This window comes from Telmatherina bonti, assembly GCF_933228915.1.
Source record: "Telmatherina bonti genome assembly, chromosome: 10".
In the NCBI taxonomy this organism is placed as follows: Eukaryota; Metazoa; Chordata; class Actinopteri; order Atheriniformes; family Telmatherinidae; genus Telmatherina; species Telmatherina bonti.
Genome location: NC_136628.1, coordinates 29,023,792 through 29,040,714, shown reverse-complemented (window position 1 = coordinate 29,040,714; position 16,923 = coordinate 29,023,792). Strand labels below are relative to the sequence as shown.

General features: G+C 38.7%; 1 protein-coding gene across 1 annotated transcript; it reads right to left on the bottom strand.

The window, feature by feature from the left end:
- trpv1 (transient receptor potential cation channel, subfamily V, member 1) lies at window positions 1–12,840 on the bottom strand. The gene is made up of 16 exons (XM_079247162.1): window positions 12,710–12,840; window positions 9,948–10,154; window positions 9,630–9,784; window positions 9,381–9,533; window positions 9,134–9,271; window positions 5,936–6,234; window positions 5,600–5,776; window positions 5,350–5,505; window positions 5,167–5,262; window positions 5,013–5,083; window positions 3,224–3,389; window positions 3,068–3,134; window positions 2,608–2,924; window positions 2,414–2,535; window positions 264–385; window positions 1–186 (listed from the first exon to the last, which is right to left on the bottom strand). The coding sequence occupies exons 2-16, from the start codon at window positions 10,136–10,138 to the stop codon at window positions 104–106; spliced, it is 2,313 nt and encodes a 770-aa protein (XP_079103288.1). The 5' UTR covers window positions 10,139–10,154; window positions 12,710–12,840; the 3' UTR covers window positions 1–103.
- Window positions 12,841–16,923: the final 4,083 nt, after the last annotated feature.

Here is a 16,923-nt window from a genome sequence, read left to right as displayed (position 1 = left end):
AAATTTCTTGGGAAGTGAAATGAAATGCAGTGTTTAGATTAGAGTGCCTTGTTGCTCATCCAGCCAAGCTGAGCAGCCATTGTGAACCTCTTTTATTGGCTCTTCAAACGGGGAAGACGCTCATCTCTGTGGACTGATAAGTCTGCCCCCGCCTACTGCTGGCGAAAAAGCCTCTCCAGCTCCTCCCTGTGGGAAAAGGAGAAAACGTTACAAGATGTGCATGACTTTCCTTGCTTAAAATGCATGTGGCAGTGTTTCTGTACCTCTGTTTAGTCTTCTCTGAGGGGACTCTGAGCCAGAAGTCTGGGTGCGATCCCAATACCCCGGATCCTCATCGATTTTGCTCAAGTTGATGTTCCATTTGTTCCAGTTGACTTCCTCCACTCTGAGACGACAAGAGGACACGTGCTCCAATTACTGTCTTCTGTGTGACACATCAGTCATCCGTCAGCAGAGGCAAATGAGTGCAGCATAGTGCACATCAACTGATCCTGCTCACACAGCTGCAGGCTCAACCTCAGACTCTGCTTTCCACTTACTACTTGCTGAAGTTTGCTTATTCGGCCGATCAGGAGATCAACCAGTAGTGGTGAGCAGTTTCACTTAAGTGATTTAATCTCTTCAGAGTAAAAAAAAAAAAAAAAAAAAAAAAAACAAATCCAAAGGAGATGAAACAGCAAGTCTTCCACATCGATCCACAATTTAACATGAAGGTCAAACAGGTCATTTTTCAGACTTTTTGAATTGCTTTTATATTCATATATATATATATATATATATATATATATATATATATATATATATATATATATATATATATATATATATATATACACTAATTTAAAATCAAGTTAATATTGTACATTTCTGGTAATTAATATATAATTAAGTCTAATGTTAAACAGTTGAGTGGCACTTGTTCATTACTTGTTACACTTAATATGGTAACAAATAATAGTGCATTTGTTTGTTTGACTGATATAAATAACCATGCGTATAATCTGATATACTATACAAAAAAACTGATTTATTCAATTGATCCAGTACTAAAAATGAAGACTTTCTAAGAATCATGTAGACCTACGACAATAAAGAAGTATGAGATAATTCTGTTAGCTTCTACACCAGACCTTGTGGGTCAGAGTCCGCTCTTTATGAACATATTTTTTATAATAAGTATCTAAACACAGTAATGATAACATTAAGGCTTCTTCTTTACCGTAGAGTAACATATAATTAGATGAGTGTTGATCTGTTATGTCATGTGAAAATGCAAATGCAGAAATATTTTCTGTTTCAACGTGAACAGCAGTTTGCTTTTTGCTTTTCCATCAAACACCTCACAGTTAAATTAGTTAAAACTTTAAATCAGTTCAACTTTGAGAGCAGAAGAAAAACTATTTTGTTTTCAGAAAGTTTCTTCTTCTGACATGTGAAACACAAAGACCCCGCAGCACAACCCAGAGGATGGACTGCTCATGTTCTGGGAGCAGAGACCCTCGGACCACTTCAGATTTTCTCTTGTTTGCCTTCCTTCTGATTTGCCTTTCATTTCTTTAACATCCTTGTCTTGGTTGTTTTCCTGAATCACTGATTTTTAATATCACTGTCGAGAAGACTGCAAAGACTTTTATTTTTCTATCTTATTTTATTCTACTTTTCCATTTTATTCTGTGTTGTATTGTCTTTTTATTGTATTGTATTTTAGCATTTTTAATGGATTTTTCCTTATTTAATTCTTCCTTTCATTTTATTTTATTTGTTGCCATTATTGTTCCTTTAATTATTTTTTATCTTCTATTTATCTGTGTTTGAGTGTTGCCTATGTATTGTTACATTCTGGTAAAGCTGGTTCTATGGCGGTACTCTATATGGTACTTCCCGTTTGAGTGTTGCTTCCTGTTTCTAATTTCACTTGCATTAGCAAATCATTAGCTCCTGGTATCTACAGGGTGAGTCTATAAAGGCCCTAGTTAATCTTTCTTTCTCTTTCTATACAGCTGCAGCTCTACCATTTGGTAAAACCTCTGTTTTCTTGTCCTTCTTTTTTTGGTTTTTCTTTCCTTTTTATAATAAAACAATGACAAGTCTCCTCCCTGGTGGGGTGTCCATTGTTAGGTTCGGTGCTCGAGCCGTAACAGTAATATTTTCTAAATCTCAGAATACTAAAATAAAAAGAAAAACTTAAACATCTGACTTTAAACCACAAATGTCAACTTTATGATTCAACACAAGGAAATTTAAAATAATTATTGAAGAAAAAAACTTACCCAACATAATATTACAGCTATGCATGATTGCACTAAGCTGCACTGTAATCCATCCAGTCATGCATGTTATGTCATCCCATACATCCCATACGTTGTCACATCCCAAACATAAACTATATTGACACATATTGAGGGAGGCAAACCTGAAACACCAGCGGTGAGCATCTCCATTAGCAGTGCCAAGATTTCTCTTCACCCCACAGCGAAACCTCTTCTTCAGACAGGAAGGCAAACTTCTCTCCATGTCCAGGATCGTTCTCGCCCTCTGAGAAGAATCGCAGTGACTCATCAAACCACCATTCCCTCCAGGAAACACTCCCATGATCTCCGCACTCACCTGTAGATTCCAGATGCTGGTGCTCTCCTTGTTGATCTCTTCCACAGTGTGATTCATGAGCGCGATGAGCATGTTGAGCAGGAGGATGTAGGTGAGAATGATGTAGCCGATGAGGAGAAGGTAGAAGACCTCTATGTTCTTGTAGTCCTGAACGAACTCCATGTCGCCCATGCCTATTGTGAACTTAAAGAGCTGCATCGTAGTGTAGGAGATGTTTCTGTATGACACTTTGGCACAGTCCTCACCAATTTGAAAAAAGCGAGCTGATCCAACTACAGTGTTGTTCTGAGGAGGCTCTATAAGCAGGGTGACTATCGCTGTGACAAAAACCAAAAAGCTGTTAACGCACAACATTCCCCATTTACAGCATAAAAGTCACAGTTTTCCTCTCATATTTCTTTCTTAGATTAGACAATTAGATCATTTTTTCTTTCCATTTTCACAAGGTAAGATACAATACCTGCAGAAAATCCAAAGAGGAAGACTAAGTAGACAAAGAGAAAGTGCAGGATGTCGCTGAGAATCATCTGTGATAAAGAGAGGAAACACATGGCTTCAGATCAGAGGGAGCTCTGAGATCTTCACAGAAGCGTAGAACACATCGCGTGTCCACTACCTTCTGTATCATGACGCTGTAGATGCCCATATGTCTGTCACCCCTGGAGTAGTAGAGCAGGTTCACCCAGCTGAAAGCCAGACACAGCACCAGGAAGGCAAGGTACTCCTGCTTCCTCGCCCAATACAGCCCAGTGGAGATCATGAAGAGAACGCCCTGCATGAAACTGCCAAGTAGGAGAGAACAGCTCAGATTTATGATCTTAAAACATTATTATGTTAAGCTGAAGGTTTTGACTGCAGTGTGTGTTTGCCAGATGTTTGGTTTTGGAGCGTTGTCATCTCATGAAGAAAGGTTTCATCCATTTTCCATGTCAGCGCAGGTGAGGTGGGGGGGGGGGGGGGGGGGGGGTTGAAGTAGTTCAAAACCGAAATGGTCAACCATGAGTGTGAACTGTTCATTTTAACCCGTGATGACTGAACTTTGAACTAGTTTATATGCAATGTGCACATTATTCTGTGTACTTCTCAGGGTTTGGATAAAACATGTTTTATCTAAGTACATCCCCTGAATAAAGTTGTGTAATTTTTGCATTTGTGTGTGTGTGTGTGTTTAAGACTTTTATTCCTTTTTTTTGTTTTTGAATTTCTTTTGACATGAACAACAATTCTGATGTAGGTAATTATTTAGCATTTTTGCTTTCTGCTAGACACACTATGAAAAACAATGTTGATTTTTTATATAAAAGAATTCAAGCTTTTGCAACAACAAATAGATTCAACAACTGAATGTGTTCTGGCTGACACATAATGCCTTCATTTTAACACAAATTGTTGTACATTTGAGTTTTGAAAAGTGTATTTTTATGTAAAATCAATGCAAAAATCACAGGAAGTTAGAAATATTAGGAGATCTTTTTGTTAAAACCTTTCAGCAGTAAACAACCATATTATTTCCAAAAAGTAAAAAGCACAGGCATTGACTATTATAAGTATTACAAGATTTCTATGTTTAAAAAAAACAATGTGAGACTACTTTAACATACAGCAATGTTCTTTTTTCAGAAAAAAAAATGTAAAAGCCGCCCTTTGCCCCGTTTATTTACAGTGATTTGCCATCAAATGAACAGTAATAAACCTTTTTACAGATTACAGATTTTACTGTCATAGTTTCACAGTCTCACAATAGACTTTACTGTCTTCTGCTAAACCCTACTTCATTTTATTTTAGTGTATTTTGCCTATTATATTTTTAGGGTATTTTCTTTTATTTTCTATTCAATTTTATTTTCTCTCCAGTGTATTGGTGTTTCTGATGTGTATGGTGGGACATTGTTTTATGTACATCGGTGTAGATGGGTGTATGCAAGTGTCTGTCTGTGTGTATGTTTATATGCATATGTGTCTTTAAATTGATGTTTATGCATACACAACAATAAAAAAAAACAACTCATGGTTATGTAAATTCGATAGGAAAGTAAGGGGGGGGGGGTGTTCATCACATTTTTAATGTAAAGCACCTTGAGTGTATTTCATGTGTGAGAAAGTCCTTTATAAATAAGGTTTGATTTGATTTGAAAATCCATGAATATTTTCAACAGTGTGAGAAAGATGAATTTGCAAACCACTGGTTCGGTCAGGTCTTAGGTTAGCAGCTAACACCTGAATCAAACCACATATAGAGACCACTGGCATGCTTCTGGTGGTTGAAGCAGATATGCATGTGGATCTGGACAATTGCTCTATCGTCATGTCTGATTTAGAGCAAAAACTCCCCTATGAATACACTGAAAGGTAGAAGCCCCTGCACCAGTTATAATCATACCTGGAATATTAGCGTTGTTACTTACAAGAGAATCTCGTAGTATCCGTCGATCAGCAGCGTCTGAAGCTTCGGCCGTTTCCTCCTAATGTCTACAATCTAGAGTCAGACATGGCGAAGGCAAATTACGGGACAAAACCTTCTACATGTGGTAATGGAACTGGATGTTGGTGCCTACATACCCCCAAGACAAAGAAATAACAGTTTGCTAGAAACACCAGTAGCTGGCCTGCAAGATACAGGTAACCCAACAGGTTGTGCTCCACTGGAAACGGTGGCTGTGGAGAACACAGAAGACATAAGGACAAGTCTCTGGGAGGGGTTTGGGAAGAAATTAATGTCACAGTTGGCATGACTCAACTTACCTCATCACCTTTCTTATTGTAGCCCACTACAGTGAAGATGGCCAAGTACAACATGTAGACCAAGAACTTGAGGAAAAACAATCGACCTGCGAACTTCTTCCATTTCTCCTCCAGCAGTCGGTTCAGTAGCTCCGTCTGGAGCATCTCGTGGCGGTTCTGAGAGGGGATGGAGGGAGGAAGAGGAGATGTATGGCTAAGTCCAGGATGGCAGCTTCTGCTGCTCGAACTGGGCTCTTATACTGGAACTCACTGGAATGTCGCAGCCGTAGACCAGTATCTCCACAACAGATTTGCTCTCGTATGAGTCCACTGAGGCCAGGTCGAACAGAGAGCAGTGGACGGGTCCATAAACCCATTCAGTGAATTTGCGTGATAAATGTTTGGTGTGACTCTCGTGGAATTCCCTTTTTAGGATGTGTGAGAAGATCTGCAGATAAAGATTGAATAGCTATTAGAAATAATGTCTGTGGGGGTTAAAAATGGACGGAAAGCTCAGAGCTGTGGGAGCTAAAAAAAAAAAAAAAAAAAAAAAAAAAAGGAACCTTGGTTTCTCTTGTACTCTTAACATCAATCTGGAATATTTTACCCCAATCTTGCCGGTCTTGGCTGCCATTTTGAGAGGCGTCAACCCTTTATTGTTCTCAATGTCTTCCAGCTTCACTTTGGGATGCAGTCTAGCGGTGATGATGAGGATGCGGTCGTACATGCTGGTGATGAAGTCTGTGTTCTCCTTGGAGTTGTCGGCCACCACCACCAGGGCATGTAGCACCGTGTTGCCCTGAGAGTCACTCAGCTGAGCATCTGCTTGCTGATACTCATTCTCCAGCAGGAAGTCCACTATCTCGGGCTGGTTGGTGCATGCAGCTAGAGACAGTGGCAGCTCACCTGGAGACAAACTGCATCTGTTAAAGTTCTGACAAACTTTCACTGAGACTAGTTTAACAGACAGCTTCATGCTGGACCAGAAGTAACTGGACTAACTGCTGGATAGGACCCGACTTTTCATCCCTGATTATCCAGATTATCATCCATCCAACCCCTCCTACCCCCCACCTTGTATTAAAGTCAAACTCTGTCACTGAACGAGAGAGGAAATTAGGATTATGCAGAGATGTGGTTCAGTTCCAACACTTGGACAGGAGGTGGTGTACTGGAGCCAGGGACAGGGCATCATAAACCATATCTGAGTATCTTATTTCCTTCAGCCTCCTAGTTTTAAGACATCTTGGGGCCAAACCACTTGTATTGCAAGTAATGAGTCTGTGAAGCTCTTCCTTGATCTAATTCGAGAGCTGGAGTGTCTGCTTCAGTGGGAGTTCAACCTGTTTTCTGTTAATATCATTTTAGGTCTACTGTGGAAAAAAAGAGTTGGGCAGTTTTGTCTGTTATAATAAACGGTTTACCTCATGTTAATCACTTGTCCCACACTTCCTGTGCACGAGCCTACTGACTGATGTGCCACACCCTTAAAACAAGATTCCTTACTTTCAGCCTCTTGAGGAGACACAGTTAGTTCAATTAGGTTAGATAAACCAACCATTTGCAGCTCTTTGCGCCATATTGACGGCTGGCTTTATGATCAAGCTTCGCTTGTATTAAAACTTAATGTATCTGGGCAATACATGAAGAAAACCGAATTTTATTTGAATGTATGTGCCTTAAACATGTCTGCAAGGGTCGGAGAAGAAACATTATTAGTCTAGGAAGAAAAAAGTCAGTTTTTTTTAATGACAATGTTTAGGAAGACTCAAACGCAGACTAGCAAGAAGGAGGATTTTTTTTTTTTTTTTTAATGTAACGATAAGGCAACATGCTACAGCAATGCAAAGAAGAATCCAGTAAATCCAAATATGATAAAAACAATATATGAAAACAAAGAGAAAAAGCACTGATGGAAGGAAAAAAAGAGAGAAAAAAAAAACAAATAAAGGATTTTAAATTTATCCCGGAAAGTATTTTTTTACATGTTTGTTAATCAATAATCATATTTTTGAAGCATAATTTATTCACAAGATATGTAGAATAAATATTTATTGGCATAATTATACATCATCCTTCTCAGTTATTATAATATACAGTACATGATGCACCTGATATTATGGCCTTGTGATAATATAGTGCCAGTGTTTGCTCTATTGTTTTTATTGACTTTATTGTCCCAGAGGGGAAATGCTTTTCAACAGATTGAGTACATGGACTCCGCATGGTAAACATCAACAAAGCAGACAACAGTGAGCAGAACAAGGCACAATGTTCTCGGCAGGGCCTGTTGTTTAAGGGCAGCTGTGACTGTGGGCATCAGGCTTTTCCCAAAATGACCTTCCCTGCACTGCAACATCCTGTACCCATCGTCCCATCCCCTGAGGGCAACGGGGCGAGATATGCAGGTAGTGGGTGTGTAAAATCCTCCACTATTGAGGTTGCAATGCATGTGTTGGTCTCATCATTGACTACAATGAGGGTCTGTGTTGGCAGACCAGTGATTTTTACTGTTTATACATGTAATTTAGTCTGGTTTTTAACAGAAAGTGTGTTTTAAAAACAGGTGGAGCGGTACACCTGTGACAGAAGACGTGATGCGACTCGGAGCCTGAAGGCCTCTGCTGAACAAAAGTGAATTTATCCTCCAGTTTCACTCCAAGTTATTTGAAACTTGTTTGTAATTGTTTGCTTTTGATGATAACAGAAGGCTGAAGGGTCGGTGGAGGTTTTTTTTTTTTTAACTCTTTTGCTTCGGTGACGTTGAGGTAGAAGAGATTTCAGTCACACCACTGGATGAAGTGTGTGATGGTGCTGTGGTACTCCTGAACAGAGGCTGCTGGCCACGCATGATGCATGTAATTTAAAGACATTACACAATGTTTATTCTATATTGTTAGTTGACTGCTGGACTTCCACCTACTCTCCAGCGTTTCATCGCTCTGTTTGTCGATGAGAGGAACTTCCACAAACATCACTGTGAGGAGGTGATCTAATAAACAGCTTTGGTGGCTTTTTATTGCATGAATGAGGAGGAGTATATAACAATTCAGTGTGAAACAATCTAAGTCCTTAGAGAACCACTCTACAAACCAAATCCATTAACATGGCTTTATTTAATCTGTATTTTAGTTTGCAGATTTTGTTTTAAGTTCATTTTAACCACAAAACTCAAAACAACAATACCGAACTTCAGAAGTGATGCAGTAGTTTGCAAACGGAGAAAACCTTTTCTTCTCAACAACACACACTCAGTTACTGGAAAAACTGCAAAAGTTATCATTTATATCAAGGATCCTCAATCCTGGATCTTGAGGGCCGGTGTCCTGCAGGTTTTCCACTTGTCCCTGCTCGAACACACCTGACTCAGACTCAGACAAGCGCTGCACATGTCTGCCAAATGCACATTGACTGGAATCAGGTGTGTTGCAGCAGGGACACTTGGAAAGCCTGCAGGACGCCAGTCCTCTAGGACTCGGACTATTTTAATTTGCCTCTTTGAATTTGATCGCAGCCAATGAGTGATTTCAGACAACGTTCAACCTGTTAATAAAATCATATTCTCTATTAAAATACAAAGCAGACAAGGACTGAAATGACACGCTCTGCATGTAAGTACAAATAAACAAAACATTAAACAAGACAGCCGATGTCTTGTGCTTTGAAACACCTCATTTTACATTCATAAACAGAAAGTAACGATCTGACAGGAAAGCAACATTTCACAAACCACCAGCTTCATACTGAGTAATTCATCTTGTGATTCGATGATCTTCCTCTCCAGAGTGAAACAGAAATGACTCACCAAAATAGAAGGAAGGACCGTCATGTGGCTGAAAGAACTTCCCACAGGCTTTGGCGTGGACGTCTGCACCTTTGCTGACCAGAAGCTGCACGTAGGTAATGCTCCTCCTCTCAATGGCAATATGCAGAGCCGTCTGACCTATCAGAAGACACGTCTAACTTGTCATTTCTCCTCTCCTTTATGAAGAAGCTCTTAGAAAAGATGAATGCAGCACACATTTCTGCTTGTGTGGAGGAGAATCTTTTACCTTTATAGTAGGCGCTCGTGTAAGCTGCATTCACAAAGTCCTCAATGTCGCCGATCTTCTCTGAGATGTCCAGCAACGACTGGATTGTCATGTTCTTGCCATCTTTGAGGTGCAGCAGAGCTTTCATGAGTGCGGTTTTACCGTAGGACTGATCTGCAGATGTGAGCAACACATTTGAGGAGTTAACACACACTGGATAACGATTATAGTTTGGTGAACATGGTGCATTATGGGTCTGTGCACACTTACACAAAGAGTCAGAGAGTTTCTTCATGTTCCTCTGCAGGTACTCTTGAAGGCCATCCAGCTGTCTGACATCCCTGCTGGCTACCGCTTCAAACAATCGATCAATTGTAAATTTTGTGCCGTCTCTCTGAGTGTCCTGCTTCTCACCTCGAATCCCTCTGGAGATGACGTGTTACAGACAGCAGTGTCATTACAGGTTTACAGAGCAGCTTCACAGTCTGTTTCAATCAACACTTTGGGGCTTGATAATACACAGGACACATGTTACAATGAGAATTAGAGGAAGGCAGAATCATTTTTTCAATGCATGGAGAGGCTCACTTGTCAAAATTGAGATTGAATCTGATTTTAGGTTGAGGATTCTCCATTTCCTCCTGGTAATCAGTGTCCATGGGAGCCTTAGGGTCCTCCTTGCTCAAACCACCCTGCTTTGTTGCTCTTTGCTGCAGTCTCTCCTCCTCTGTCCTGTCATCTGCCTCCAGAGTGAAGCCAAACATCTCTGACTTCTTCATCTTCAACTCGGGTGATCTGGATTAAAATGCGGCACCAGAGTTAATCATGCAAGGAAGAGGAATGTCAGTTCAAACACTTACAGGTAGCACACGGAGCCATTACAGCTAAATTAGAGCTGTATGGAGGTGTTTAAGATCCTGAATGAACACGTTTCTCTTACATGCTTGAAAAATCTACAAACAGCATAGATTCAAATGAACACTTAGTTGTAATCCAGTTTCTGTTGACACTGTTGATAAATCTGGTTTACTGGAGAACAAAATGAAAGTAATCAAGAGAAATCTGGCTTTTTTTCTGTTGTTTCTGTAAAAGTCAGAGTGATAAAATCAGGTGAAAAGTGCTTTATAATGTTATTTATTATGTTCCATGTAGCTGCTCAGAGACTTTCATATAACTTTCATGCCTTCATTTTCAAGTTATATCCGCACGATCACATAAAACAGCGTTTTTACGAGCTGCTGCTGCACCACAACAGAGGTCAAAGGCGTACCATCAGTTTAACAAAGGTCACAGCTACACCAAGTTACTGCTGGAAAAGATTATTTAAGTTTATTAGTTATATTAAATAAGGTGAACTAAAAATCATTGTGTTGAAAATAAAAAGATTATGTAACGTTTATCTGAAGATCTATGTTGAATTTATCACAACATTCTTCCATAGTGCCATACAAGACACTGAGATTTATCAAGTTATTTAAGCAAGTTAACTTTTAGTAAAGCCAATTTGTTCGATTTCACAGTGAAGAAACTGCGTATGGAGGTCTTCTTTTGTATTTTACACCACTCAAATACAAAAAAAAAAGCAGATACTGAAAAGCAAAAATCCCATAATGATCAAAGTGATTGCTACTGTGTCAACAAGCCAGAGGTGGTTGCTGTAAACAATGAAGGACAAAGTGTTAACTGTGTTTCTGAAGCTGAAACTAAAGGATCGATCTCAACGGCATTTAAGGGCACAGACATATTTTCAGACATGTGATGTTTCCTTCATCTGGTGACTAACAAAGCAGTTTATTTAGAACATTTCCATGGCTGCGGTGCACACACAGTCTGTAGATCTGGTAGCTACTTGCTGCTCTGCAGCGTAATCCATGTGGTTTATGTGGTGACTGATTCAGCAAGGAAAACGTCAAATATACCATAAAATCTGGCTGATGGGAATGAATCAGTCTGAAGATTTGTTACACAAAACAGGAACCTACACAAATCTTTGCTGGGTCCTTGTTCTCCATTTTCTCTCTCTCTATATATATATATGTTAAAAAAAAAAAAAAAGGAAATGGCAACGGAAATTTTAAGACTCCACAAACATCATGAGAACAATGAAGTTCAACATAAGAAAGAAAAAAAAAACAGAAGTAAGGACACTGACAGTCTGCTTTGTGACATGCTTTTGCTATTTAATAAGTTCCTAGCTCCCACATGCAGGACTTTTTTAGCCATTTAACTATGTGCAGGAACATGCTAAGCACCATTTCAGCACGTCTTGCTGGATTATTTTAATATCTATTGATTCTTGGCACATAAGTAATGTGATACTGCGCCAACCATAGACATCTGAGGAATAAAGACCACAAAGATCATCCTCTTTGTTTCTTTGTGAAAGCTAAATAAATATATTAATATACAAATAAATATAAATTAAAAGACACTAACTATGCCGTGCAATGTTCATCCTAAATGATAATAATGCTGTTACAGCAACATGCCATGAGTGTATGAGCTCAAACAAATGTCTGAGGTCACAATATGGTTTGAGATGATCAAATCAGTTCAGCTCATAAGCGAACACATATTTCAACTCACCAAAGCACTTCCCAGATTATCTTCATGTAGGAAAAAAAAATCTGATATCCAATTAAAAAAAACAACCCACAAAGCTGTGTCCTGCAGAGATCAGGGCGTGTGAATCCTTTTGTGTTGCTTCAGAAGGCTACAGCAAGGAGCTACAAGGAAAGGGAGATAAAGTGACCCCCCCCCCTTGACAGAAGCAGACCACATTACTGTGGTCCTAAGTGCTTGAAAGATGCTGTATTGACCATGCCTGCTTGTAGAAAGACATTATACATGTCATCATGGTTAAATTAACCCTTCAAGGCCTGTCCCATGAAAAAATGGTAATAAAAAATAAAAATAAAAATAAAAAAATTAGGTTTTTATTTGTCCATTAAACAAAATGTAAGAAAAATCTAACATTTTTGCAGATATTTACAATTTACTATGTAATCTGTGAAAATGAGTATAATGTAATCTTCTAATTATTGGTATCTGTTATGGGTCAGAAGACAAGTGTCAGATTGCATTCAGCAGGTTTCTACAGTTTTTACAGTAAAGTGATGCAAAATGTCTCAGAAACTGTATTATATATGTCATGTTGGACTCTACAGGGTTAAAAATGCATGCACTATAATGAAGGACATTCATAAAAGCTTCATGTCTGGTAAATCACAGACAAAGTTAGATAGGATCTGAGAACTTTGCTGGTAGAAATGCTCATTACAGGAAAAAAAATTCAATTCTAAGAGTCTGAAAGTGCATTTCTCTGTAGATAGAAGCAAACATTCACTTACTTTTCACACTGCTGCGTTTCTTGTATCAGATTTCACACGTAGAATATCTTAATTCCAGTTTTTTTCCTCCACTTTTAGTCCATGAAGTAGCAGAAGAGCTTCCTGTGTCTCATGCACCTCTTTGCAGTTTCATTTCAGTTTAACGTGTTTTCAATGCTGCTGCAGTCCTGTGACTGTGGTTACAGCTTCTGCCTACCAGCGTTGAGTATATTTGCATTCATGACATCTGACTGTTTCCTTTCTGAAGATAACTTCCTTTTCTCAGCCTCAAACTGGGCACACAGACATGAGATGCTTGATGTTGACGCTTGTTGTTGTTATAAAAAGCCAACAAGTCATCCGAAGCTCATGTCTATGAAAACAGGCTGCTTAGTGTGGCTTTACCAAATGTGTGTCTGCTCATTTCATATTATGTCTTTATTATTACCCTGATAAAATTATGATTCTATATTAAAGCTTAACAGGAGAAGTTAAATAACTTACTGTTCTGTGAGATTAATAGATAATCTGAGACCAAACTGGTTAATAATGATTTATTTATGCCATAAAATATAAGTTTTTACTTAAAAACAATACACATTATTAGTAAAAATAAAAAAAACAACCAACAATGTTAAATTGCTTCTGTGGATTTTACTTTAGCAAATGAATGATTTCATATAACATGCTGCTTGCTAATTAAGATTATTATGATCCCTGTGAAATACAAAGATGACGGACTGAAAAAAAGACATAAATCCATATTTTATTTAGGTGACAAGATGTTCAGGCAGCTAAAAGCCTAAAAAAATCATGAAAAGGCTCGACTGGAGCAGCAGTTTACAGAAAATGATGTGTTGAAATTGTAGCAGGGGATGAATAAAAGACTGCAAGAATCAAGAAGGGACAATAAATGAATAAAGGCGGAAATAAAAAAAAAACTAAGCAATTATAACAATAATCTTAGTCTCATATGTAGTATTTGGATATTTTTGGATTATCTGAGATGATATATGTTAAGAAAAAAAAGTTAATAAGTGTTGAAGAGAAATTATGAAGGGCATTTAATTTCATTAAAATGTTCTAGTTTTAATATTTATCTGCTCTTATTTAATTTATTTATATGCAGTCTTGTTATAATTATATTTAATAATGACAATTAAATTACAAATCATTATTAAGTTTCCCAATATTCTGCATTTTGACTAATCTAATTCTCCAAATTGATCGTTTTCTGTTTACATCTCATTAAATATTCGATCATAGATCTGATGATGGCTGACCTAAAAAGTGCAGCTTGTCTCTTTAAATGCAAAAAGCACAGCGATCTAAGCGATAGGCATCTTCATGCAGCCACTTATCCAGTGCTATGTGCATCACATAGAGTAGCAAATGGGCGGCGGTATATAAAAATAAATTGATCAATTACAAAAGATAACATTGCTTTTAGTGCTTGAAGCCACTTAACTTTGCTGTTTGGTGGATTATTTCTTAGTTGTAACATTACTTCTTGGCGATTTAAACTCCTGTCCTATAAATAGTGAAACAAGTTGTGAAGTGAGCAGCAGAGTTAATAGTCTGGTGCTTGATTGGCTCTTTCTGGCCAGTATCTGTGACCATGGATCCAGCTACAAAGGTCAGTTGGGCTGTAGGGGGAAAGTGTGGAGAAGATACGGATAACATTTTGTTAATAATGCATTATAGTTATATATATAGCACTTTTTTAAGGCACTTAAAGTGCTTTATGTTGTATCCATTATTGATCCGCTCCTCATTCATACGTGGGGATGGGAAGCAACACAGCCAGCTACGGCCACACAGGGCAAACTGGTGGAAATGTGGAAGCAAATCCATGGTAACAGAAACTCTGGCACATTCGCACACCAGCAATGTCGACTGGAGGCAAGGAGGGTGAAGTGTCTTGCCTAAGGACACAACAGCTTGACTGGGGGAGCAGAATTTAAACCGCCAACTCACTGGTCACTAGACAACCCACTCTAACACCTACGCCGCCACCAACTGCCACTCTGACAGGTTAACAGCTTTGGCGGGAAGGCAGTTTAATGGTGCAGGGCAGCATCTCCATCACTGGAACACTGATAAACCAGCTTGGCTTTGCTGTTCATGCCTGAGTGACCAACGCAACCACTTTGGCTGAATTTGACAAAAGCTGGTTGAATAATGAGATGCCATCCCACAGAATTGTGCAGCCAAACTGGTAACCAGCATGAGGAGCCAGGCTGTTGTGGCCAAGGCCGGATTATTCAATGGGCATTGTGGGCACAGGCCCACGTGGGGCCCATGTAGGGCAAACACCAGCAGTTTGGACATGAAACAAAAAACATACAATACATAAAAGCCAGATCCATGTTACACCATTGTGTCTAGTGTATTGCTACTGGTACCATTTGCTGAGATATGTTAGAAATGTCATTTCACAGTGTATCATTCCCACTTTTCACAATGTTGCGGTGGGGAAGGGGGCCCCTGGAACATTCTGGGCCCAGGGACCAGCACACTTTTAATCCGGCCCTTGTTGTGGCTGTGTATGGTTCTTCCACACACTACCGAGGCCCCAGTTTGTTAAAGCTGGGGTAGGTAATGTTGGAGAGCTCGCAAGATGTGAAAGTAGCCTCCTGACTTAGTTCCTCCCCTCTGGTTTTGCTCCTTGTCTGATCCGAAGCTTTTTTCTTACCTCCGCCAAGGAGGTTATGTTTTTACCAGCGTTTTTCTGTTTGTGTTCAAGATAACTCAAAAAGTTATGAACAGATTTTAATTAAATTTTCAGAAAATGTTGGAAATGTGAAAAGGAAGAACATATTTAATTTTGGTGGTGATCCAGATCACTGTTTGGATCCAGGAATTTTTTAAAGGCTGTCGCGGAGGTTTGTGCTCTAAGAGAGCTTTTCTAGTTCACAACTTTTTCCACCAACAATTTTCTCTTTCTCAGCTGTTTAGCAGGAGGAGGCAATAAAACCGAGCTGTATCGGAGAAATCCTTCCTGCATTTTCTCAGCCGTGAAGAAGCTTACATAATATAAAAATGAACAACTTCATTTCGGCCTGAACGTTTTGATTGGTCAGAGTTTTTACAGATTTACAGTAAACTGAGGGGTCTAACTATATTTATTGTTTGTGATTACAAAATGTATAGACTACTATCAGGACGAGGAACCACTTCATCCAGAGTAAAAAGAAAATTGTCTCTGAGCAAGATTACCTACCCCAGTTTTAAATAAAGAAATTGCTAAACTGACAATATGTCTTATTTCTTCAGACTTCTATCATCCAGTTCAAGAATCAATAGCAGATTAAACTGTGCGATATTGGCACAGATCATTTTGAAAGTAATTCAGGGACACAACCCACATATTTAACTGCTGATCATCCCACAAAGGCGCAAATGTAACACTATTGGAAAGGGAAATAAACAGGCTTTCCAGTGCTTCAAGATTTATTACCAAGTGCTGCTGTTACAACAAAGAAATAATCCACACAATATATATTTCCTTACTTTATTAGCAAGTGTATTTCAGTCATCTTCAAATTGTTTAAATAGTCTGTGATTTCTGTGTACTTTTAATACTTTTTGTTATGTGATCTGAAGTTCTGTTAACATGCTGCGTTTTTCTCTTAAAGGCACCACAAAGCTGCAAGTCTAGGTGGAAGAAATTGTGTGTTCTTTCTATCTTTTACAACATTAGAACATTTTTTGCTCTAAATTAGGGGTATGCATTTTGGTCCAATGTCTGCAATCCAGCTGGTTTCCCACGTTTTCTTGTTCAACACACCTGCATCAAATGAAATAAATCTAACAGCCTATCAGGTTCTGCACAAATACCTCCTCATTTGGGTCAGTTGGACTGAATGGACTTGCTCTAAATGAATCAATGATGCCTCTTTCTTCATAAAAACTGAGAATAATATTACACACTCAATCACACTGTCAAAAAGGAATAATGGAGCCAGAGTTTCCCAGCACTCCAGGCTTGAGTAAAATGTTCGATCGGGATTTGTTAGAGTCAGCAGTTCATCTGAGCCATTATGTTGACCATTTAAAAGCCTCAATCTTTTCCTCCTACTAACTTTTATACATTGGATTTTTCTTCTGAAGGGAAATTCAGTTCAAATATATTGATACAATTTATTCAAATATATTTCAAATTGTGCAAAAATCTCAGTTAATCATGTAAACATACAGGGATACCCCCCCAGCCTAGGATTAGGTCTTTCTTT

Coding starts and splice junctions, on each gene's coding strand:
- trpv1 (XM_079247162.1), bottom strand. CDS start 10,138: ATGAAGAAGTCAGAGATGTTTGGCTTCACTCTGGAGGCAGATGACAGG. Junction 2,925..3,067: donor CCTCTTTGGATTTTCTGCAG/GTATTGTATCTT, acceptor TTTTTGTCACAG/CGATAGTCACCCTGCTTATA. Junction 187..263: donor TCAGAGAAGACTAAACAGAG/GTACAGAAACAC, acceptor CTTTTCCCACAG/GGAGGAGCTGGAGAGGCTTT.